Raw genomic sequence first — 26733 nt, forward strand, 5'->3', positions numbered from 1 at the left:
CCTTGCAATACACACCGATCAGCCACCTCCTTGTTTCTACACACACTGTCCATTTTATCAGCTCCACTTACCATTTAGAAGCATTTTGTAGTTCTACAATTACTGAATGTAGTCCCTCTGTTTTTCTACATACCTTTTTACCCTGCTTTCACCCTGTTCTTCAATGGTCAGGACTCCCCCAGGACCACTACAGAGTAGGTATTATTTAGGTAGTGGATGATTCTCAGCCCTGCAGTTACAATGACATGGTGGTGGTGTGTTAGTGTGTGTTGGGCTGGTATGAGTGGATCCGACACAGCAGCGCTACTGCAGTTTTTAAATACCGTGTCCACTCACCGTCCACTCTGTTAGACACTCCTACCTAGTTGGTCCACCTCGTAGATGTAAAGTCAGAGACGATCGCTCATCTATTGCTGCTGTTTGAGTTGGTCATCTTCTAGACCTTCATCAGTGGTAACAGGACGCTGCCCACAAGGCGCTGTTGGCTGAATATTTTTGGTTGGTGGACTATTGTCAGTCCAGCAGTGACAGTGAGGTGTTTAAAAATTCCATCAGCGCTGCGGTGTCTGATCCACTCATACCAGCACAACACACACTAACACACCACCACCATGTCAGTGTCACTGCAGTGCTGAGAATGATCCACCACTCAAATAATACCTGCTCTGTAGTGGTCCTGGGAGTCCTGACCATTGAAGAACAGCATGAAAGGGGGCTAACAAAGCATGCAGAGAAACAGATGGACTATATTCAGTATATATATATATACACACACACAAAAACCAGTGACTGTCAAAAATTTAACCAGAGTTGTGACAAAAGCTTGTTGATGGTAATCGAAAGCAGCTAATCCCAAGACTGTCTTTACATACCTTTAGATGTGTTTAAACTGAGATTTGTTTGACTGTCTGTTTATTATGTATTGTATAAGTATTCATATAATTGTATATGTATTCATTTTCTTAGCTTTTGTTATCTTGATCAGGGTGGGTCTTGTTCCCCAGATCACTGGGCGCAGGGCAGGAATACAGTATACAGGGAAAAAATCTATTACATGGCTTCAGACATTGTCCTACTCAGACATAGACATGTCTGTGTAAACATCTGAGCTGGCTGATAACACCGCTGAGATTAATACATACATATATACATACGCTTAGAACATATTTACTGGAAAAAGATTAAAGGAAAATTAATCACACTTCGTTCACAATCAGCTTTACTGCACATTTGAATTACTGTTTATATGACTAATGAAAAAATATAAAATTACTATAAGTTTATTATAAAATTTACATTTGCTGAAAACCATACTGTTCAGCCTTGGTAGGTACTTTGTGCATAATGTGTGTATTTGTGTTCTGTTTAGGTTATCTTTAAAGATTGAGCCAGCCACTAGCACACCCCGTGCAACTGCCTCCAGAGAGGACCTTGTAGGTAAGAAAAACAGAACGCATGAGCCAAACCTTCCAACTCTATTGCTTTCTGCACAGATAAACATCAAATTCATCTTTATTTGTGTATCGTAGGTTCTGATGCCTCTAGCTCACCTCTATCTGCTCGTCGTGGTAACTCCGCTGATGGCGGTCTACCCAAAGTCCCACGTACTCCACCCTCTCCTCGCAACCTTCTCCCTTATGGGCACAGAAAGTGTCACAGCCTGGGCTACAAGTAAATCCACCTAAATCATTCTGTTTCAGCAACCCATTACAAGCACATAAGTCCATGCTTATTCTAGTCACTCGTCCTCTATGTCAGTGCAATGATACAGTGCTGTACGTTCATTATTAATGCCTACACTGTATGTCCAAAAGAATGTGGGCAATTCTAAGAAATAAATGACTGCTCAAATGGGAAAGGGCCTTCCCCAAACTGTGTCACCATGCTGGAAGCATGCAATTTATATGACTGATTTTACATTTATGGCTTTAAGCAGACACGTATTCAAGGACACAGTGGGAAAGCAGGGAATGAAGAAGCAGATTAACCAGCCAGAGAAAAAAAACAGACAACATACAACAAACATTAAAATTCCCTCGACAGATGTAAAACCACTAATAAATACCTACAACAAGGGAAAATGTCAAACTGAATGGAACACACAGACCACAAACAAACTCATACACCCAAACATCAACGTTACACCAAGGACGGCGAATAGACCAAGTCAGACACACAAGATGCAGAATTGGCCACACTAGAATAACCCACCGACCCCTGATAAAAAGATTAAGGCTCTGGTCAAAACAGTTCTTTTGTTTGTAATATTGCTCTTTGCCCCATGCTTTTAATGAAAGATACTGAAATTCTGGTTCATGACTTGAACCTTACCCGCCTTGGGTACATAGACCAAGTCAGACACACTAGATGCAGAATGGGCCACACCAGAATAACCCACCAAAACCTGATAAAAGAACAAAACCCAACAACCTGTTATCTGTATCTATTACAATAAAGCACATCCTGACAGAATGCCCCAAATACACAAAGACAAAAAGTACACATGCCCAAAACCATAAAAGAAGACAACACAAGAACAGTTTTAACTTACCTCACAGCCATAAAAATAAAAATATGAAATGGACCCAAGATATAAAGGCAAGATACAATAAGTAGACACAAACATAATACCGATCATGCCATAAAATGACACAAATATGTGTTAAAATCCAGCAGACACTTTTATCCAATGTGACTCTGTGATGGGAGCTGAACCAGTGACCTTCCGATCAGAACATTACCCATTAAGCTATAACTGAGAACAATGTGGTTTCAGGGGCAGCTGAATTACTAAGCTTTTTAAATTTTATTGTAACTGCTGTGATGACATCAAACACACAATTTCTCACCAATAGCTTCCTGTGGAAAATCGCAATAGTAAAAGTTAGAAGTGCATAAGCATAATTCTGCTATCAGTTCTGTTACACAAGGTGTTCCCCATGGATCGGTCCTTGGCTCTCTACTCTTTATTATTTATATATTACCCCTCAGTCAGGTTATCTGTTGTCATTGACATTTTTACTGTTATGCTGATGATATTCAGACCTACTGTATGTCAGCACCAAAACACCCCCCCCCCCCACCTTAGATTAAGGCTATGGTTAATCTAGTATTTTTATCTATTACAGTATCTGTAATATTGCTCGTCTTCACCCCATGTTTTTATAAAAAAAACTGTAATTCTGGTTCGTGACTTGAATCTTGAATCGTCTCAGGTGCAAAATATTCAGCATTATGGTTTAAGTGGGTTAACATCATTCAAAAAGACTACCCTAAATGCTGTGTGTTTTCTCCATGATGTAGTTTCATCCACAAGATGAACACGGTGGAGTTTAAGAGCGCTACGTTTCCCAACGCTGGGTCCAGACACCTGCTGGATGACAGTGTACTGGAGAGTCACACACCGACACGAGGGCAAGCTGAGAGTTCCACTTTGTCCAGCGGCATCTCCCTTGGTAACAATAATTTCATTACTTTGTTTTAGTTTGTAATGATAATTTTCTCATGTTTAATGATCATTAACTGCTTTATTAAAGAAATCTCAACATCACAATTACATTTATTTACTGCCATTGCAACACAAATAGAAGTCCACTACAGTTTTATATTAAAAGAGGTGATGATACATAATCAAGTGTTTTAGCTGGCAACAAATAGAAAACCAGGCTTTGATATCACACTGGAACTGATTTGTCTGGAACTTGTATAAAACTTATAAGATACTTCATCATTAATTGTGCTTTCAGGAAGCAGTGAAGGATCAGAACTCAGTGAAGAGATGTCTTGGCCTGCCTTTGAGAGGTATACACACACAAACACTGTCAAGCAGTTCCTGTATACACATACACAACTACAAATCCACATGGATATTACTAACTCACGAAAACAACTGAAACCTCTAAAAGTCAATTAATCATTTCATCAACTACTAGTTCTGTGCATTATCCAGGCTCTGAGAAATGTGAAGCAACCCATGTGATCTGCTCAAGATTTGATGCATCACACTAACGCATGGTCAAATAGGAAAAAAAAAAAACATAATTGTGTGAAGTATATTGTTGGGTTGACAGGAAACTTTCTGTTTGTGCGTTTTGTTTCACAGTTTACCTTAATTTACCTCTTAGTCCCAAACTATAAGCCATCATTACTTACTTACATACAAATCAAATACATTTTAGATTCTTTCCACCAATCTGTGTTTAATTAAGACCAATAATTCATTGTGTGTTTTGTGTGTAGCACGCATTTCTGAACATGTATGTATTTCTAGCATGTATCAGCTGAATAGAATTCATTGTGACTTAGCCAATCCTATTCTGTTAAAACAAAGTGTAAAAGTTTTGACTGCCACTGTGCAATCGATGACTGCACTAGTGATGGACGATTTGCAGAGTGCCTAGCATGGCTCTTCAGACGCAGTACGGCTCTCTGTGTGACTCCACCACTAGCAGATGAAAAGTTACATCCTACTGATTTGGGGATGCAGCTCTCATTGGCCAGAGCAGAAGGAGGAGCAGGTCAGGCAAGAATGACCAAAAAATCTGTGGGTTGGTCCTTGCGAATTGCAGTCAATTTTCATATCAAATTTATGGTTGTTTGCCATTACAATAGCATCAAAATACTTTTCAGACCAGACGAAAATATAAGCAACCACCTGAAATAAAACCCTCATAGATAATGGGCCTTCCCTCCAGTACACACGTGTTGGACAGTGTGAGTATGTGCATGCATGTGTGTGTGATGCCTGATACTGATTACTGCATTGCTATGCCAACACCCAACAGGACACGTTTCTACCACTCTCTGGGCCCAGTGACCCGAGTGGGCCGCATCTCCTGCAGAGGAGGCCTCAGGCCCAGCAGGTAACTCCAGTCAGCCTGGACTGCTCTTTCACTCGCTATCTTTTCCTGCTTTGCATCTTGTTTGCATTCGACCGGGCCAACCTGTTGCACATATTGTGTATAGCGGTGCTAGTGTGGGGGATTTGATACGGGCAATTGGTGATGGGCTTTTCTGAATCAGGTGTGGATGTGTGTGGTTCGTATGTGTCTGTCACTGCAATTTCACGTCTAGCTGCAGCTAAAGCAGGAATTCTGTTTACTGCCTCTTAGAATCCTCTCTTTTGTAAATATGAAGTAAAGGAAGTCATAATATGTGCTGTCCATATTACTCTTTTTAAGGTGCTTATTAAGGTGCTTGCATCTGAAAAAAGTTGAAGATCCAGCCCATGTTTCCAATTTTTAAGTGCCAAAACATGTCATCAGATAATCAGTGTTACAAAAAGGTAGTTTTACAGAATGTTCTGGTTTTTCCTAAAAATATCCTCATAGACTATTGTACACAAGATAAGGCTTTAGTCAGGGCTACTCAACAGATGGACTCCGGTCCAGGCCTAGACCTAAGCTTGCTTTATAGAATGAACAGAATAATATGCGTTTATTATTTCTTTTTTTATCACGTCAATTTTTACCCAATTGCATTATGCTTCCTCTCTACTGGTGCTGACCCCCGGCCCGATTGAGGAGAGCGAACTGACACACAACCCCCTCCAACACGAGCAGTATCTGACTGCATCTTTTTACCTGCACGAGGCGAGTTCACATGCCGATCAGCCCTGTGCCTGGAGAGCCACACCCCGATCAGCATTATTCCTTTACTCTGTGCAGACGCCATCAATCAGCCAGCAGAGGTCGTAATCGCATCAGTTATGAGGTCCCTATCCGGCTCCCTATCTGGATGAACAACAGCCAAACGTTGCTCATATACCCGCCCAGCCCAGCCGGATGGCATAGCTGAGAATCCCAGCTCTGGTGTGCTAGCGTATTTCACCTCTGCCTCTGCCACCTGAGCGGCTATAATATGCTTTAATTATCCATGTGAGAAGCACAAAGCCAATGTGCTTAAATTGTAAAGAAATCATAGCCATTGTTAGGAGTGATAACATGAAGCTCCATTATGAGACCAAATATGCAAATTTTGAACAAAATTACCCACAAAACACATCGGTAAGAACCACAAAAATAAACCAGCTAAAGGCATCACGTCAAGCGGCAAGCAGAATAATAGCTAAAACAGTTACACAAGAGCGAGTAACAGAGGCTTTACTTAGAGGAGCCTGGATCTTTGGAAAACACCAGAAACCTTTCTCTGATATTCTATGCTGAGAAAATAAAAAAGTCAAAACGGCAGAGAAGATAAATCATTTCTTGTTCAGATTCTACTGCAGCATTAGACTAACTAAACCACTTGCTAAGGATTTATTTAAAGCAACTCAGCCATTCCATAAAAAAATCTTTATGATGCGTATTTAAGTACTCCTGCTTTAAGTGGATTAGTGTGAGGGTGTGGTATTAGCATTAGCAATGTAGATACTGTTTTTAGACAACCTTAAAACCCCCTGCACTGTTCATATATAATTTTGGCAGTTGAGAGCTTTGCTTTTTTTTTAATAAAAGCAAACATGTTTGTTCTGTGGAGCAAGATGTGATGTAGGAACAAAAAAAGATAAATGTACACAGAGATTCTAAAACCGGCACCAATTTTAGTTCCTCAGTCCATAACACAAGCAAAACAACAATGTGAACTTTAGTATGGAAGCCAAGTTTTCAAAATAAATGTTGTAGGACATCATTTCCTTTATTTTAGTTCTGATTGTACTAATCAGCTTGGTGATTTTTTCACCTTCTTTATTATAACAGCATAGTGCTTAACTCTAGTACAAGTCCCAGTGTTTGGTTACAAACACACATAGCTGTTTCAATACTTTCAACATGAAATGACTTTCACATCCACTGTTTCTATCACCTGTACAGAGTGGCTTCGATATAGCAGACCTTACCTGAACAATTTATACTTGTTTGCAAATGGTTTTTGATGCATCTACAGTGGGGCCAAAAAGTATTTAGTCAGCCACTGATTGTGCAGGTTCTCCTACTTAGAAAGATGAGAGAGGTCTGTAATTTTCATCATAGGTACACTTCAACTATGAGAGACAAAATGAGAAAAAAAAATCCAGGAAATCACATTGTAGGAATTTTAAAGAATTTATTTGTAAATTATGGTGGAAAATAAGTATTTGGTCAATAACAAAAGTTCAACTCAATACTTTGTAACATAACCTTTGTTGGCAATGACAAGAGGTGAAACGTTTCCTGTAAGTCTTCACCAGGTTTGCACACACTGTAGCTGGTATTTTGGCCCATTCCTCCATGCAGATCTCCTCTAGAACAGTGATGTTTTGGGGCTGTCGCTGGGCAACACGGACTCCACAAATTTTCTATGGGGTTGAGGTCTGGAGACTGGCTAGGCCACTCCAGGACCTTGAAATGCTTTTTACGGAGCCACTCCTTCGTTGCCCGAGCGGTGTGTTTGGGATCATTGTCATGCTGGAAGACCCAGCCACGTTCCATCTTCAATGCTCTCACTGATGGAAGGAGGTTTTGGCTTAAAATCTCACGATACATGGCCCCGTTCATTCTTCCCTTAACACGGATCAGTCGTCCTGTCCCCTTTGCAGAAAAACAGCCCCAAAGCATGATGTTTCCACCCCCATGCTTCACAGTAGGTATGGTGTTCTTGGGTTTTTCTTTTTCCTCCAGACACGACGAGTTGAGTTTTTACCAAAAAGTTCCATTTTGGTTTCATCTGACCACATGGTATTCTCCCAATCCCTTTCTGGATCATCCATATGCTCTCTGGCAAACATCAGACGGGCCTGGACATGTACTGGCTTAAGCAGGGGGACACGCCTGGCACTGCAGTATTTGAGTCCCTCTTGGCGTAGTGTGTATACTGATGGTAGCCTTTGTTACTTTGGTCCCAGCTCTCTGCAGGCCATTCATCAGGTCCCTCCGTGTAGTTCTGGGATTTTTGCTCACCGTTCTCATGATCATTTTGACCCCACGGGATGAGATCTTGACCCCAAGGGAGATTATCAATGGTCTTGTATGTCTTCCATTTTCTTACAATTGCTCCCACAGTTGATTTATCCACACCAACCTGCTTGCCTATTGTAGATTCACTCTTCCCAGCCTGGTGCAGGTCTACAATTTTCTTCCTGGTGTCCTTCGACAGCTCTTTGGTCTTGGCCATGGTTGAGTTTGGAGTCTGACTGTTTGAGGCTGTGGACAGGTGTCTTTTATACAGATAACGAGGTCAAACAGGTGCCATTAATACAGGTAACGAGTGGAGGACAGAAGAGCTTCCTAAAGAAGAAGTTACAGGTCTGTGAGAGCCAGAAATCTTGCTTGTTTGTTATTGACCAAATACTTATTTTCCACCATAATTTACAAATAAATTCTTTAAAAATCCTACAATGTGATTTCCTGGATTTTTTTTTTCATTTTGTCTCTCATAGTTGAAGTGTAGCTATGATGAAAATTACAGACCTCTCTCATCTTTCTAAGTAGGAGAACCTGCACAATCAGTGACTGACTAAATACTTTTTGGCCCCACTGTATGTTAATCTCATTGATTGCAAAATGCATTTGCATGCTTATTTGGCATGTTCTGTTTGTTAGCCCTGCAAGCCTTTATCCATGATTACAGCATGCAATGTTTACAAAAACACATTAGAAATGTGCTGGTACGTTCCAAACCACATAATAAGCTCTAACTACTGGGTTTAACATATTAAACAGACTATGTAATGCAGTAGTGTGTGGTTTGGGATGCAACCAGTTTTAGTTCCAGTTTTAACTCTACTTACTTGGAGTTTCACCATCAATAACCAGTAAGGCTTCATTTCCGCCTACCCTTTCCCTAGACGTGTATGCTTGTTCCAAGGTCACATCTTGCCCCACAATACTATGATTTGGAACCAAGAGTGTGTAAAAATACTATATTAATGTTTATCCAGCTCCTGCAGCTTCTTACAGAGAGAAAAAGCAATAAAATAAGGACAGAGCTTATTGATACAGACAGTATGGGCAAGGGCTGCATCGTATGTACCTTGTGACTGAGTAAGATGGACATACATATACAGTATATGACTACTTTTCATTTTGCTGGTGATAATTATAAATAATAGATTGTGTTCTATGTTGACAGTTTGGACATGTAGGTAATGGGCAGGGGTAATTCAGTGGAAGGTACTTGTCTAGTAATCAGAAGGTCACTGCCAGCATTCTGCACTGACCCTGAGCAAGGTCCCTAACCCTATTGCTTGCACTGTATTCAGTAACACTTATGAGTTGCTTTGGATTAAAGCATTTGCTAACATGTCAGTGTTATGGTATTTTGTCCAGAGTAAGAGACAAAGAGTAAAATATCATTTTAAAGTCTTCCGTTTTCTGTTTTATAGAAAAACAAAGGTATCAAAACAGCATAAGCACATAGAATGTTTTATTTTGTCTTTAATGTATCTCATTACTTACTAAAGTATACACATACAGCAGTAAATGTACTGAGCCTCCCATGTCCTTACTACACCACTGATGAGATGCAATTCTCAAAACCAAAAAATCTCCAGCTGTTAGTAACATTGCTAAAAGATCTCAGGTACAACATTGTTTAATCAGATAACAGATCACATTAGTATGTGTCTTTGCAGAATGTTATATTAAACACTTGACAGTGTTCTTGAAAGTCGTATCAGTATTGGTTATGCAATAGACCATTGTTTATAGTCACATTAAAAAAACACGTGTGTAGCTACTACAGGTAAAATATCTATTTTTACATTTTTCCACATCAAAGCTCTGTGGTGGAGGTTCTGCCTAAGTTTTCCTCCTACCTTTGTGGTTGTGTGTTTTTAGGTATGGGTGCAGTGCTTATGAACGCTATATTTGGGATGTGAAGGTCACTGCTGTTCATGTGCAAATACTTTTGAGGAAGAATGTTTTGCATAAACCTGTGTGAGGGTGGACTACTACATTTTATAAACAAGCTCAAATAGTGTTACACTATTGAATATAAGTGACAATTCTGTTCATGTGCAGAAGAAAAGTACTGGTGTGTTCCAAACTACATAACTACCTACAAAATAGTGTGTAAAAATGGGTGGTGGATTAAGATGATATACTAGTTGGTATGGTAGTATGGTGTTTGGAATGCAGCTATTTACTTGCATCAGAGAAAGTGTTGGGCGCTCGGGTGGTGCAATGCTAAAACGTGCTAACACACCAAGCCTGACATCTCAAACTTGCGAGTTAGAATCTCAGCTCTGCTACCAGCAGGCTGGGCGCCTATAGGGGAAATGATTGCCTCGTTCAAGGGTGGAAGTGCAGAAGGGGGTTCCTCATAACTGCTGCATTTATGACCTCTGCTGGCTGATTGATGGTGCCTGCACAAAAGACAGGTGACAATGGAGATGGGTGCGTGACTTACTGTGTGCGATACAGGTCTCTATATGAACCCGCCTTGTGCAGGTGAAAAGAACTCTTGGCTACTGCACACGTGTGGGACGTAGAGGTCAGCAGCAGTAAAGGAATCAAAAGCGATGGGATTTGGAAGAACAACTGGGGGGGCGGGAGGCAGTGAAAGTGTTAGACATTATCTTGTGCAATTTATAAAAACTGTTTAAACGTTTAAATAAATGATTATTAGACAGACAGATAGATAGATACTTTATTTATCCCATGGAAAATGATTGTAATAAAATAAAATGGTTAAAGTCTATATATAACAGTACAGAATGACATACACCGATCAGCCATAACATTAAAACCACCTCCTTGTTTCTACACTCACTGTCCATTTTATCAGCTCCACTTACCATATAGAAGCACTTTGTAGTTCTACAATTACTGACTGCAGTCCATTTGTTTCTCTACATACTGTTTTAGCCTGCTTTCACCCTGTTCTTCAATGGTCAGGACCCCCACAGAACCACCAAAGAGCAGGTATTATTTAGGTGGTGGATCATTCTCAGCACTGCAGTGACACTGACATGGTGGTGGTGTGTTAGTGTGTGTTGTGCTGGTATGAGTGGATCCGACACAGCAGCGCTACTGGAGTTTTTAAATACCGTGTCCACTCACTGTCCACTCTATTAAGACACTACTACCTAGTTGGTCCACCTTGTAGATGTAAAGTCAGAGACGATCGCTCATCTATTGCTGCTGTTTGAGTTGGTCATCTTCTAGACCTTCATCAGTGGTCACAGGACGCTGCCCATGGGGTGCTGTTGGCTGGATATTTTTGGTTGGTGGACTATCCTCAGTCCAGCAGTGACAGTGAGGTGTTTTTTTATCCACTCATACCAGCACAACACACACTACACACCAGCACCATGTCATTGTCACTGCAGTGCTGAGAATGATCCAACACCCAAATAATACCTGCTCTGTGGTAGTACTGTGGGGATCCTGAACACTGAAGAACAGCATGAAAGAGGGCTAACAAAGTCAGTAACTGTAGATCTACAAAGTGCTTCTATATGGTAAGTGGAGCTGATAAAATGGACAGTGAGGGAAGAAACAAGGAGGTGGTTGTAATGTTATGGCTGATTGGAGTATATAGTTACTAGTAGGATAAAAGCATCTGCTAAATACCAAACATTTTAGGGGCCACACTATTGAGACCACTGACTAAAAGTGTAGGAAAAAAATTTAAAAATCTTTCTATTTTACAAATCATGTAATGTGTAACAATTTCACTGTATATTGAATTTTTAAAAAATGTACATTAATTTTTTTAGTATTTGCTCCAACCCATTAAGTTCAAAATTTGATTGATTAGATTTGTTGGTGATATTTGATTGTTCTTTTTAAACAAAAGTGTTTCTTGTTTGAACTATGCAGTAGATTTGCTGGTGTTAGTTACCATGCCACCCTCATTATACTAATCCATACTGAAGTGAATGACAGAATGAGTTCAGAACCACAGAACTCTTGCTGGATGAGTTTTGTTAGTGAAGTGTGTACATCAGGGTGTTAAACCTCTGTGTTTTGTCTTCGTCTCTCTGTAGCTCAGCAGAGTCCGAGGAACTGGCAGTGCATCTGTACCCCGGAGCAGTGACCGTTCAGGGAGTGTTACGCAGAAAAACCATCCTCAAGGAGGGCAAGAAACCTACAGTAAGAATGCCTCATGTCTCCATTTGTCATCTGTATCATTTATCACACCATGTTTATCTTGACCTCCCCATGCCCTCGTTTCACATCTCACTGTTTGCCCGACCTCATTTGAATCTTCAGCATAGACATTTCTCCAGCTCTTCTGTCTTCACCCCTGTCTCTCCATCTGGTTTATCACTTATCTCTTCACACTTCACACTCAGCTCCTTCCTGTAGCAAGCCAGACGTTCTGCTCGGCATTTTTTATTTCCCTTCACTCTGCTCCTCTCATCACTCACTGTCTGTTTCTCTAAACTCTCACAGCCTCTGCTTCATTTTAGACTAGAACTGTATAAGAGAAGCAGTTGAAAAACTCCACTAAAAGTATCGTTATCTGTGTCACTAAATTGCTCATTGAAAATAATCTATTAATTTACGTTTATTTAACTTATAACTAGGGCTGTCGAAGTTATCGCGATAATAACGCATTAACGCGATCTCAATTTAACGCAAATTCTATTTGGCCCTGCGAGTCATCCGTAGTTCATGTTGAGAGACTTGACCGTGCACGGCATCTCTCATTAAGACAGCGTTTCTCAAATGTAACCGAGCATTGTAGTGATGCACTTGCTTAATAAAGAAATAAATACACGGTATATTCACAAGTTGTCGGGAGCAGAACACTTTATTACTTCTTCTGTTACGGTACCGAATAACGGACAGCTAGAGTCGTTAGCCAAGCATGCTATTCCATGAACTATGGAATCCCCAAAGGGTCAAAACACACTCACTTCGTGTAGAAACGTCCATCAAACCATTGTCACGATACAACCACAGAAAAGTCTGTTACAATAACTACGCCTTATCCCACCTAAAGCACCGCTGATCTACAATGTTTGCTGATGGAGAAATTTTAACCTACAATCTGACATATATACGGAGTCAAGGGTCTCTGCTGGATAGAATTACTGCCTAGTATGTGAGTGAATAAAACAACCTTACAGTTTTCTCTTGTCCCAGCAGTTTTTAACATAAGTACATTTAGCATAAAATGTGTTCACCATTTTAATTGTAACATTTCACTTAAAAATCCTTGTTTTCTATAACATTTACACAGATTTTTTTTTTAATGCGATTAATCGCGATTAACTATATGAAATTCTGAGATTAATTGCGATTAAAAATTTTAATCGTTTGACAGCCCTGCTTATAACTGAATTTAACTGATTTAATTATAACACCTGAATTAATGAATGTTCTTTAATATGAAATTCAAAATCATTCAATAAATGCATGCCAGCCAAATTGCTTAAAGTAACCACAACATTATCTATTGTGGCTGTGTCCCAAACCACATATAACTTATCTAAATATTACACACTAAAATCAGTCTTACCACTATGACCCCAGATCTCAACTAGCTTACATAGCGTGACTTTTCGTTTTATAATCAAGGCCAGACCTAATTCCCGACCGTGAAAATCGTGTCACCGACCGTAAAATATGCAATTTGCTGTAAAAATCAAATTTCAACTTTTGTGTTTAGCAATTTAATTCAATTCCGTTGCCTCACGTTTACTGGTTAATTTGCAATATGAGGCAGTCCTAGCAATCCTACAGCAATTACTAAAAAAAGTCCAAAATCTCTAGGTCTAAAGCAGCTAAAAACACTACTCGGTAACTGAGTTTGGAAAACTCCCAACCAATTCTGTGGGCACAGAGGAGAGGGTGTGTCAAAACACAGACAAGTATTTTCATTAACATGAAAGGTCTACATTTAACCATTATGGTACACTGTGCTGTATATTGTAGCTTCCATTTAATCTATTATTAAATTTTTTGTATAGTGAAATGTGGCACTTTCTTTAAAAATCTGTGAAATTTGTGATTTTTAAAAAACGCCCTACTCATATGAGCCCTTATTATAAGCTCTACTCATAACGTGTGATCACGTCTGAATCATTACCAAGAATGTTGCATTAAGATTTGCAATGTCAGTTGTCATAGAATTGGTAGGAATGTGACCAAGCTTTTTCACTGCTGTTCCTAGCCACCTTGTTTAAAGCTTTTCTCCAGACTCCTTGACTACCACAGCCTTTATTTACAGTCATAATTGTTTTGTGTGAAAATAGTCTACCTATGCCAGGCATGTCCAAAGTCTGGCCCGCGGGCCAATCACGGCCCGTGGTCGGATTTTATACGGCCCGTGTCTTCTGTCTTAAATTGCATTATTTGTGGCCCGCCAGCACGGTCAAACAAAAATAATAAATCATGCAAATATAAAATGCAATTCCTCTTTTTACCAGATGGTGGCTGCAACACTGTACGCATTCATTTGATAAGTGGCAAAATCGTACATGATATGATATGACGAGATTACCGGTATACAAACAACGATTACCGGGAACAAAATTAAACGTGACGTATTGTACTAAAATGACGTATGCCGTATGCATCTTATCACCTGCACTTTGACGAGTGCAGTGCAGCTCAGCGTTGTGTACGGAGAGGACACACCCTGAGAGCACTCTTTTCTCATCTCTGTGCAGGCGCCATCAATCAGCCAGCAGAGGTCGTAATTGCACCAGTCATGGGAGAGAGACCCCATCCGGCTCAGTCCTGCCCATATCTGAACAACAGGCCAATCGTTGTTCATGTGGCCGCTCAGCCTTAGCCGGTAGGCAGAGCATGTATTCGAGATCCCAGCTCTGGTTCCAGTGTGTGTTTTTACCACTGCGCCACCTGAGCGGCCGAAAATAACATTCTTGAATAACAGCATTATTAAATATGGCCCTCCTTGAAAAAAGTTTGGACACCACTGACCTATGCTGTTCAATACGAAATATTCAGACACTCTTTGTCTGTGTTTAGCAAAATTGTGAAAACGCTTCTAGTTTGTATTTTTCCTCAGTTTAACATTTAAGACTATTACAACTCTCACACCTCAAAACTTTGACAACAATACTTAAGGATCAATTGCTGGCCACTTAACATGCACACCACTGCTGAGTGCGAATCTCAGCCGAGACACAGGGGTGTTGCGGGGGGAGTCACATGGAGCTTAGTGTGGCTTCACGTATGTGATATGCCTGTGTGTGAGAACCCAACACTGGCAGGTGATAAGAAGCAGCTGGAATTGGAATCCTGGAATCTGGAACTTGAAATGACTAGATTTATGATTGTCACAGACTTTTCTTCATAGTCACTTAACCTAAACTCTACTGGGCATTTATGGAGGCACCTGAAACTAGCATCACAAAATGGTCTTTGAATTATTGTGAAATCAGTCTAGGATAACATGGGTGATCAGATTTTGGACAAACTCATGACATCCATACGCGTTCAAGTAAATGTTGCCACTACAGCAAAATGTAGAAGTACCAAATGACTAAGAATGTTCTCCTCGTGTCTGCGTGGGTTTTGTCCGGTAGCTCTGGTTTCCTCCCACAGTCCACAGACAAGCAAGGTAAGGTAAATTGGAGATACAAAATTGTCCGTGACTGTGTTTGACATTAAAGACTTGAACTGATGAATCTCATGTAAACAGTAACTTCCTGTCCGGTCATGAATGTAACCAAAGTGTATAAAACTTGACGTTAAAATCCTAATAAATAAATAAATACATCTTTATGCTGATTATTAGACCTGTGATTAAAACGGATTGCATTTGAGAAAAATATAACTGGCGTTTTCACTAGTGATCTCAGACTTTTGGCCATTACATTATGTTACACACAGTAAGCCAGGAAGGTCGCTGTGGTACCACAAAACACTGGCAATGTATGAGTTATTTGATCTTAACCACTAGTGTAAAATGTCATTGACTTTCCCTTAGTTTTATTACCTGAAAAAGAAGGGCATACTTAAGCACATATGCTCCACTGAAATTTTATAGGGTTCTGTATAAAAGTGCAGTTTTATTTTCTAACCCATCAAATCCCCTCTGTAGATTGTGTGTGTGTAAGTTTGTTAAAGCATTCTTTAACAAAGAAAAATGAATATATATTAAAGAAAAATGAATATACAGAGGAACCTAGAACAAACGGTCCAGTCCGATTGTTCAGTAGTTCAGTAATTGTCCAGTAACTGGTGCATATCTCTTTATTTTGTCCGGTGGCTCGCTTTGTTCTCGCCTTTTTCTTTGTGTTACATGCAAATGTTTGCAAGTTCTAGTGCAAAAGAGGGTGCATCTAGGTATTGCTGAATAGATAGAACTTATTAAGAAAGTGGAAAGCGGTGTTTCCTCATCTATGCGAGGGTGCACGGTGGCTCAGTGGGTTGCACTGTCGCCTCACAGAAAGAAGGTTCTGGGTTTGATCCTGAGGTAGAGCAGTCTGGGTCCTTTCTGTGTAGAGTTTGCATGTTCTTCCTGTGTCTTCGTGGGTTTCCTCCCACAATCAAGACATGCAAATGAGGTGAATTGGAAATTCAAAATTGTCCATGACAAAATTGTCCATGACTGTTCGACATTAAACTTGTGTAAACTGATGAATCTTGTGTAATGAGTGACCATCTGTTCTGTCATGAATGTAACCAAAGTGTGTAAAACCGTCGTTTAAAAAAAAAAAAGTCGTTAAAAGCCGAATAAATAAAAAAATGAAATCCTTGTGTATGTGAGGAATATGGTGATGCAACAGTGAGTGATAATCGTAGTTCTAAAGAAAAAATAATGGAGTATTCATATTTATTTACAGGTTTTATGTTAGCTATTTACATATGTTTACCTTGTTCATTGTATTGTTGATCATATGTGCATGTTTAGCACTTTTGAGGACCTTTGGTGCTGTCTTTGTGTATTTCCGCCCCCTCTGGGGAAAAAAACCTTGCTGTTTTACATTTTTGCATTTTACAGACCAGTGCTCCCCCTTATAGTCTGTTAAATCGAGGTTCCTCTGTGTTTTTCTTCTGGTTTGGGACCCCCCCCCAATACAGCGACTAAAGTTCACCAGGCATCCACTAACGCCAACATCTAACTTAATGCACCTTTGATGTTCATAGATTTTAATAATGCTGTGGTGTTCACAAACCTTTGCCATGTATATACGTTTTCTTTTGTCGTCCATGAGCTATATTATCACAAATTGTCTGTCTCTGTTTCTATCTAGGTGGCTGCATGGACCAAGTACTGGGTAGCTCTGTGTGGTACTCAGCTCTACTATTATACTGCCAAGTCTCTGAAAGCCACTGAGAGGAAGCATGTGAGTGTCTCCTGCATTAAGGTTCTAATCAGAATGTTGTAGTTGGCCTTTTGCTTGTATGAAAGATACAGAGAGGGAAAATGTAGCGTGCTTGCTGCAGACAGTGAGATCTGTAATTCAATATGAGCTGCAGAAAGAGAACAAAGCTTCAGAACAAAGGAATCTAAACAAACAGTGCCCTAATAATAATAAAGTACATGACATCAGTTTCAGGCCGGCTGTCATTTACTGGGCTAATAGAAGCCACATGCTGCATAGGGCGAGTTACAATGCCACGCCAGTCAACAGGGTTTCAGGTTTGCTGATTATTATAGATATATTAGCACTCTCAGGAGCAAATGTCATGTACCTGCATTTTTAAGTTACATCCGCATGTAACTTTTCATGGCCGTGCAGGCTATTTTTAAGACCATTTTGATGGTACCATTCATGATGGCGGGGCTGGTAGATTCTGGGTATAATCCTCACCTCTGGTCACTTTTTGTGAGGACTTTTATGAGGACAATCTGTATCCTAGTGGTTAAGGTACTGAGCTAGTAATCAGAAGGTTGCTGGTTCAAGCCCCACCACTACCAGGTTCCCACTGTTGGGCCCTTGAGCAAGGCCCTTAACCCTCAAAACTGTATACTGTAACTGTAATGTAAGTCACTTTGAATAGAGGCGTCTGCTAAATGCTGAAAAATGTAAATGTAGAGGACCCTGTCACTATACTTCTAGCTCAGTGGTAGCTCAGCGGTTATGGTACTGGGCTAGGAATCAGAAGGTTGCTGGTTCAAGCCCCACCACTACCAGGTTGCCACTGTTGGGCCCTTAACCCTCAAAACTGTATACAGTAACTGTAATGTAAGTCACTTTGAATAGAGGCATCTGATAAATACTGAGAAATGTAAATGTAGAGGACCCTGTCACTATACTTCTAGCTCAGTGGTAGCTCAGTGGTTAAGGTACTGGACTAGTAATCAGAAGGTTGCTGGTTCAAGTCCAACCACCACCAAGCTACCACTGTTGGGCCCCTGAGCAAGGTTCCTAACCCTCAGTTGCTTGAATTGTTCTCAGTCATAATTGTACGTCGCTTTGGATAAAAGCGTCTGCTAAATGCTGCAAATGTAAATATACCTAAATGCACTGTAACCACAATATGCGCACACACTGTTTTGTAGAGGTCTTTGATAAGTCTGCATCTCTCGCATTCTTTCTGTCTTAGTTCAAGTCCACCTCCAGTAAGTGCGTGTCAGTGTTGGGGTTGATGACCATGATGGCGGATGACCCTGAGCATCCTGACGTTTTCCTTTTGACTGACTCTGAGCATGGTGGGTGTGTTATAATAATGCACAGTCTGCTGTTTTCTGTCACTGACAAATGTAGAGGCCCAATTTGTACTTAGTCACTTACCATGACTGTATGAGAAATGTGAGTGGCTCATTTTGTTTGCTCAGGTAATGATCTGTACCAAATAGTATGTCAGATAGGTTTCCCAAATTATTTTTATAATTTTCGAATGCAGAGTTCTAATGTTAAACATTTGGGTTTTTTATCTGCTGAAATGTAACATAATTTACATAATTTTTTATCTAGCTGAATACATCCTGCAAGGTGTGTTTCCTACAACAAGATTACTTGGTAAAGTGAATATAGCCACACAGTTGGCGCTTTTTTGGCATTCCCTTAAGTTACTAGTTTTGAGAGGCCAGACTTTATTCTTTATGTGATTTATATTTCTAATATGTGTCCTAATAAAATGCAATGGACAGAAAATTACTTTTAGGATCTGTGTAGTTAATGTTAGCTTTATGTAAATGGAAAGTTGTTTTTCAGCTGTGTGGCAAACAAAAAAACAATACACTTTATATGGTCAAGGTAAATAGGTGACCGAATCTGCCAACTTAAGTCATGGATAGAGATAGTAAGGATTAACCGGTTGACCAACAAAGAAAGCATTGTGTGCACTTTGGTGGCACAGCGGTAAAGTATGTTAGGCCATTAAGGGTTCGAATCTTGGTGGTGTATCAGCCAGTTGGGTTTCTGCACAGATGTGATTGGGGGAGTGGCCAGTCTGGCCAGTGAGAAGTGCACGTTAGGTGCAGCCTAAAGTCACTACACAGACGTCCCTTCTGTAGACATAGATCAGGAAAGGAAGAACTACGTAAGTCCCGTACAGAAAAAGCACTCAGACAAGAGACAAAATCAGAGTTTGAGATGCATTCATTCATTCTAAGTACTACAAGATCTTATATAGACACACATATCTCTTGAATAGGCTTAACGTTTAGTTGAGAGAAGTGAGATAGGAAAGGACGTAAAAATAGGAACAGAACCAGATCATAACCACTCTGTGGTTAGCTTTATCTGCAGGAACAGATTGTAAAATGGTACGCTCAGCTTAATGGTCAAATAGTCCAGCACCATAAATATTAGGGCTGGCACCGATCCGATACTCTGGATCGGTCCGATATTTTCCCAAATCAATGGATCGGAGATCGGGAAGAAAAAACCATGTAATCCGATCCGATACTGTTGCTTAATGTAAATAACACAATGTAAATTAGGCCATTGTTTGTGTGTAAAGCAAATAACACACGAAGATACGTCCCAACAGCCGTAACAAGGTGCATCTTGATGACATCATTAACATGTGCCACTGATCTACAAATCATCTGCAGCAGCCATTCAGTAATTAAAACACACTGATCTACTTGAACTTTTAGCATTTAAAAAAAACATCTACTACTGCCACATCTAAACACACAGTTTAACACAATAAAAATCATCTACTACTGCCACATCTAAACACAGTTTAAACACAATAAAAATCATCTACTACTGCCACATCTAAACACAGTTTAAACACAATAAAAATCATCTACTACTGCCATCTAAAAACAGTTTAAACACAATAAAAATCATCTACTACTGCCATCTAAAAACACAGTTTAAACACAATAAAAATCATCTACTACTGCCATCTAAAAACACTGTTTAAACACAATAAAAAAATCACTTTATAAATGATAAATCGCTCACCGGAGATAAAGTCCCGGCTTGGAGATCTCTCACATCCTCAACGATGAATCCATGTAGTGTTATGAAATAAAGCAAACTACACCGTTTCCCATTTAGTCCTTTTCAAAATCCAGCTGGTTTCTTTAATAAGCGCGCTTTGGTTTGATTGACATCCACATCTTCCAATTGTAGACACTTTTGTTAAACAAGCCAAAAATGCTGCTAAATGTTCTGTGTGCAAAAGTTCAAATAAAAACAGCAGTTTTGCATAAGTGTGATGTTGTAGGTTCTGTATTTATTCCTTTAGAATATTTGTTTCACAGTCTGAGCATTGTTATTTAGATAGCTAGTTTAACCATGGTGCATTGAGACATGTATTATTACTGCTTAGTTGTTTGAGAGGAGAAATGACGATATCGGATTGGTATCGGTATCGGCAGATACTCGATTTGCAGTATCGGTATCGGACATGAAATAGTGGTATCGAGCCAGCCCTAATAAATATATGAACATTTTAAATGCCTACATAGTAAGTTACACCACATCACTACTGAAAAACATTTTCCCCTAATAGCTTGAGTCCATGTAGAAATTTTACCACAAGAACTCATTTTACCAAGTCAGTTATGTGGGCCAAAATTTAACGGTGTATATGTTTGTGTTTGTAGGAAACTCTTACAAGTTCCAAGCCGGGAACAGAATGAATGCTCTGCTATGGTTTAAACACCTGAGTGCAGCATGTCAAAGCAACAGACAACAGGTAGGTGTCTGCATGTCCTTGTTTTACTGTGTCTGTTTTGTGTTTTAGGGTTTAAGTCTAAAGGTTAACAAGAGTAAACATATTAGGGACACATTTATGAGCTCCAGGCATTACCTTTTATCAAAAGTTTACAAACTAAGAACTTTTTTTACCTCTTCTTTAGGAGTGTTTTAAGGAAACACTCTTTGTCTTTTAAAGACAGAAACAATTAGCAAAAAGAAACGCACACATCTAATAAATAGCTTTAGTCATTTGTTTAAAGTTGCAGTTCAGTTTACTGGCCCTCTGAAATACTAGAAAATAACTCTGAACTTTCCTGTTCGCTGGAACTACACCCAGACCCTGTTAACTGGACGTAATGCTTTCCAGAAAACTGCATTATCACATTTCCGGAAGGCCTGTTTCCCATTATTTTAATGAGAGAAATTATAATGTCTTCCAAATCCATTCAGACTAATCCAAACAATTTTGTAACAATCACTAAAACAGTAATAAAAACTAATAAAAATACTGAACATGTGCTCACACATTTATTTATTTATCTACACCTAAGGGCAATTTACTATAGCCACTCCACCTTTTGCATGTTTTTGGTTGAAGAAATACCCAGACAGAAACGAGTTTCCCAGGTTGCTGTGCAGCACTCTTCCTGCTGCCTTCCAGTGTTGCACTAATAGTAATTTTAGTAGTAGTTATAATAATTGTAATATTCATTTCTTATCCTCCGCTTCCTCTGGCTGTGCCATCAAGTTTGTAAAAAGAAATGAATAGTGCCAGGTTACAAATACAACTATATAGGGGCACTTGGGTGGTGCAGTGGTCTAACATGCTTAGCAGAGTCACCAACAATGCCATTAAAAAAACACCATTAGCCATCTTTGAGGGAGGGAAGGATGTACAGGGTCTGCTGCTGGCTGGGGAAGTCGGGGCATTGCTCTCTGTACACGATAAGCTCTGTGTGGGAATCCAACACCATCATATTCCTCATAGCTGGTGCAAGTTTGACCTCTGCTGACTAATTGATGGCGCCTGCAAAGAGTTGAGGGAAAATGGGATCAGGGTTTGTCTCTCAGTACACAAAGCTGATCCGCATACACCGATCAGCCAAAACATTAAAACCACCTCCTTGTTTCTATGCTCACTGTTTATTTTATTAGCTCCACTTACCATATAGAAGAACTTTGTAGTTCTACAATTACTGACTGTAATCTGTTTCTCTGCATGCTTTGTTAGCCCCCTTTCATGCTGTTCTTCAATGGTCAGGACTCTCCCATGACCACTACAGAGCAGGTATTATTTAGGTGGTGGATCATTCTCAGCACTGCAGTTACACTGACATGGTGGTGGTGTGTTAGTGTGTTATGCTGGTGTGAGCCTTGTAGATGCAAAGTCAGAGATAATCGCTCATCTATTGCTGCTGTTTGAGTTGGTCATCTTCTAGAGCTTCATCAGTGGTCACAGGACGCTGCCCACGGGGTGCTGTTGGTTGGATATTTTTGGTTGGTGGACTATTCTCAGTCCAGCAGTGACAGTGAGGTGTTTGAAAACTCCTTTAGCATTGCTTTGTCTTACACACACTAACACACCACCACCATGTCAGTGTCACTGCAGTGCTTAGAATGATCCACCACCCAAATAATACCTACTCTGTGGTGGTCCTGGGAGAGTCCTGACCATTGAAGAACAGCATGAAAGGGGGCTAACAAAGCATGCAGAGAAACAGATGGACTACAGTCAGTAATTGTAGAACTACAAAGTGCTCCTATATGGTAAGTGGAGCTGATAAAATGGACAGTGAGTGTAGAAACAAGGAGGTGGTTTTAATGTTATGGCTGATCAGTGTGTGAACTCGCCTCATGCAGGTGAAAAGATGCAGTCGGCTACTGCACACGTGTCGGAGGGGGGTGTGTGTTAGTCACGGCTCTCCTCAGTCAGAGTGGAGGTCAACATCAGTAGAGAGGAAGAGTAATGCAATGGGGTAATTGGATATTGGAAGGACATTGGAAGGAAAATTTGAGGCTACATTTAGACAACCTATGTTTTATTTTGTATTCTTACTGGACAGATTATTCTATTATTTAAATTATACATTGTTGCCATCCTCCCCCAGATATCATCCAAATAGATTCGGTTCGGGTGTAGTCAGTGCTTACTGAATTTCCGATCGATGTTACAGTCACTGTGTTATTAAACACTCTAGCATTTGATTCACTCAGTCATTTCATGTACTCTTTTGTTTTCAGGTCCCAGCAAATCTAATGTCGTTTGAGTGAAAGTACTAATCAGAGGGAGAGAGAACTACTAAACAAAGGCTGTGAAGTGGAAAAAGAGGAATGTGGAGTGGGGAACAGGGAGAGAGGAAGAGTGGAGAAAATAAAACACTTTTCCAGTAGCTTTTCCACTGCCATCACCCGGTCTCACTGCAAAGCCCTCCACCACCACTGCCTTACAGAGTGGAGCATGGCTGTCTGGGTGCACTGCGACAATGGAGTGGAGAATTTCAGCCCTCTCTCTTCTGCCTCCCTTCTCTTGTTCTCCCATGGTTTTTGACATTTCAACATCAGATTGTCTCTACCAATGAGAGGAACCCGTCACATCTCCTCAGTTCTCACGACTTATCCCGGAGACTGGCGCTCAGCTCGGACGTCTGCAGCGTCAACCTTTAGTTGTTACTTTTATTGATGTCATTTCGTGCCCCAAGTCTATTTTTTTCTACAAAGTCTGGTTAAAGAAAGCAAGCGTGCTCTCTAAGAGCCTGTAGGTCAACAATTGCGATTTGTCACGAAGGTGTCATCAGGACTGTTTAAAATGTGTTCGCCACGATTAGGTAACACCCTCTTACACACACACACTCTTTCTCTCATGCACACACACATTCGCACATTGTCTTCACACATTTGAGTTGGACTCGAGCAAGCACGGCACCATGCAGGTTTCACTGCAGCGAGCGGAAGTGTCTCATTTGTTCAGACAGTTGCTACAAACAACAGAAGCAACCACAAAGGGCTTTAATACTCAATGAATTCCAGATGAAAAGTATTCCCTACTTGAATGTCAGCTTCACTTCATTTTTTTAATCTTATGAATTGTATGAATTACACTTGCACAGACATACACACGGTCATACACTGAGTGTTTGAGGTAATGATTCATCTTGTTTTCTATGGGTGTAAATGCACCTCAACCATCTCTTGAATTTACTCAAGGAAGTTGGTTTGACAGGTTTGTTCTAGAGGGAATTTTGCTTTTTAAATAAGAGTTGAACTTCTTTTTAGTTTAGGTGTGAACGTAGGGCACTAGGGTTTAGGGTTTTAATGCAAAGGATCTTCACTGTTCAATTAGGGCTGAACAAATTTCTAATGCCTAGTGCACACTATGTGACTTTCTGCACTGCCTGGGAAGGTGCCCTTATATTCTCAGAATTAGAGACTGCCCGTTATAAGCACTCATGTAAAGTCAGTGTTTCGGTGACATGAAATTTCTAGTTGCAAATCAATCACCACTCCATATATTTATCCAATATTTCCCTTTATGTTGGCAACACATATACTCTGAGCACAACAACCTGTATTAAGCACAGAGCTGAGCCAATAAAAACATGAGAGAAAACTCATGGGCAGTAAAGATTTAAATCAGCACCTAACCCACAATACATGGCTATGTCTCAGCTGCATATTTTCTCTCTAAATCGTATGTCAAATCAATACAGCAGCTAATTTTTCCAGCTGTTATACTCATAGTATTTAGAAAGAAATATGAGATTTGAGACACAGCTATAAAAAGCAACAGCGCCACTCTGTTGGACTTCAGTGTGAAGGAGTAAGTCTTGAAATGAATGTGTAACATGCACCCAGGCACCACCAGGATACTTTTAGGTCCTGGTTATTATTTTGCTGAGTTGTTTCTTTTGCTAATCCACTATTTAAAAAAAAAAAAACCTTCCCCGGCTCCCTGTGTCTCCGCCAACAATTGTTTCACCATATATATTTTAATACTTGTGTCTATTGGCAGTTACATAAACATACACTGATCAGCCATAACATTAAAACCACCTCATTGTTTCTACACTCACTGTCCATTTTATCAGCTCCACTTACCATATAGAAGCACTTTGTAGTTCTACAATTACTGATTGTAGTCCATCTATTTCTCTGCATGCTTTGTTAGCCCCCTTTATGCTGTTCTTCAATGGTCAGGACCACCACTGGACCACTACAGAGCAGGTATTATTTGGGTGGTGGATCATTCTCAGTACTGTAGTGACAATGACATGGTGGTGGTGTGTTAGTGTGTGTTGTGCTGGTATGAGTGGATAAGACACAGCAGTGCTGCTGGAGTTTTTAAACACCTCACTGTTACTGCTGGACTGAGAATAGTCCACCAACCAAAAATATCCAGCCAATAGCGCCCCGTAGGCAGCGTCCTGTGACCACTGATGAAGGTCTAGAAGATGACCAACTCAAACAGCAGCAATAGATAAGCGATCGTCTCTGACTTTACATCTACAAGGTGAACCAACTAGATAGGAGTGTCTAATAGAGTGGACATTGAGTGGACATGGTATTTACAAACTCCAGCAGCGCTGCTGTGTCTGATCCACTCATACCAGCACAACACACACTAACACACCACCACCATGTCAGTGTCACTGCAGGGCTGAAAATGATCCACCACCTAAATAATACCTACTCTGTGAAAAAGTATGTAGAGAAATAGATGGACTACAGTCAGTAATTGTAGAACTACAAAGTGCTTCTATATGGTAAGTGGAGCTGTGAGTGAGTGTAGAAACAAGGATGTTTTAATGGTATGGCTGATCAGTGTATATTCTCAGAAGACTCTGCTCTTTGACAGTCATAAAACAATCATGTATCGCCCTGGTTCTTAATCTTACACACAAAGTTTCAGTCTGGCTGCACGTTTTCATACCAGCCAAGCTCAATCCAAGACCCTATTTAATTTGTTTAATAGGGTTTGGTCTTTGAACTACTGAGCCCAAGCTAGAGAGTTGTAATTAAGTGTAAGTAAACCTGCACCCATACTGGTCTTTCATTAATAAGGTTAAGTACCAGGAGTAACATTGATTCTCACAGGTTGATTGAAATTTGAATGGATTTCATATTGTGTGCACTAGGCTTCAAGTGAAGTCTTTCCTTATGTTTAAAATCTTAATTTTTCCAAGTCAGACATTGGTTTCAGATCTGAGATAATGCGACAGCAAATATTCATATTCATATTTAATAACTGTGAATATGGGTTGGATTTTTTTTCCCTGTTATGTCAAGCAGGGCTTTTCATCACAAATAGTTTGTCCTAGTGGGTAGGATAAAAAACTAATGACTGTTAGAGGTGGGTGTGGGTGCTTGTCTTTGTGTTCATTACCAACGTTCCATTTTCAGACTTCACAGTTAAAAGATGAAGCTATTCAGGAGCCGTTTCATTTTTTTGTTTACTCCGTTTGGTTTTTTGTTTATTTTATTTGCAGTGTTATGTTAGACGATGTAGATTCTGTTGCACTGGTCCTAGGTTGTTCTAATTGTCTGTTACATTTTGTTTAGTTTGACTTTTAGCTGTTTTAGTGTGTTTTGGGTTTGGTTTTATTTGGGCAGTTTTTGCCTGTCGTAAATGCAACCAAACGAAGAGTTTACTTACATAGCACAGTACAGGATTACACTTTGTGTTTAACATCAGGTTAAGGCTAGACTGTGAAAAGAAAGCGTGGGGGGGTTTTCTAATATTGCGTATTTCACACTGATTTCATGTGATTTATAGAGACCTCATG

The 26733-nt window shown here is 40.0% G+C and overlaps 1 protein-coding gene across 3 annotated transcripts in view; it reads left to right on the forward strand.

Moving 5' to 3' along the window:
* Positions 1–24650, forward strand: part of ralgps2 (Ral GEF with PH domain and SH3 binding motif 2) — a 190205-nt gene extending 165555 nt beyond the window's left edge. For all 3 annotated transcript variants that reach the window (XM_063002139.1, XM_063002138.1, XM_063002137.1), the window contains 10 exons: positions 1370–1437; positions 1530–1671; positions 3304–3455; positions 3747–3801; positions 4785–4862; positions 11909–12014; positions 17099–17191; positions 18396–18501; positions 20860–20951; positions 23195–24650. In XM_063002139.1, coding sequence (XP_062858209.1) covers positions 1370–1437; positions 1530–1671; positions 3304–3455; positions 3747–3801; positions 4785–4862; positions 11909–12014; positions 17099–17191; positions 18396–18501; positions 20860–20951; positions 23195–23224 — 922 coding nt within the window. In that variant the 3' untranslated portion in view covers positions 23225–24650. The remainder of the gene's footprint in view (positions 1–1369; positions 1438–1529; positions 1672–3303; positions 3456–3746; positions 3802–4784; positions 4863–11908; positions 12015–17098; positions 17192–18395; positions 18502–20859; positions 20952–23194) is intronic.
* Positions 24651–26733: the final 2083 nt, after the last annotated feature.

Source organism: Trichomycterus rosablanca, chromosome 9 (genome assembly GCF_030014385.1).
Source record: "Trichomycterus rosablanca isolate fTriRos1 chromosome 9, fTriRos1.hap1, whole genome shotgun sequence".
Taxonomy (NCBI): Eukaryota; Metazoa; Chordata; class Actinopteri; order Siluriformes; family Trichomycteridae; genus Trichomycterus; species Trichomycterus rosablanca.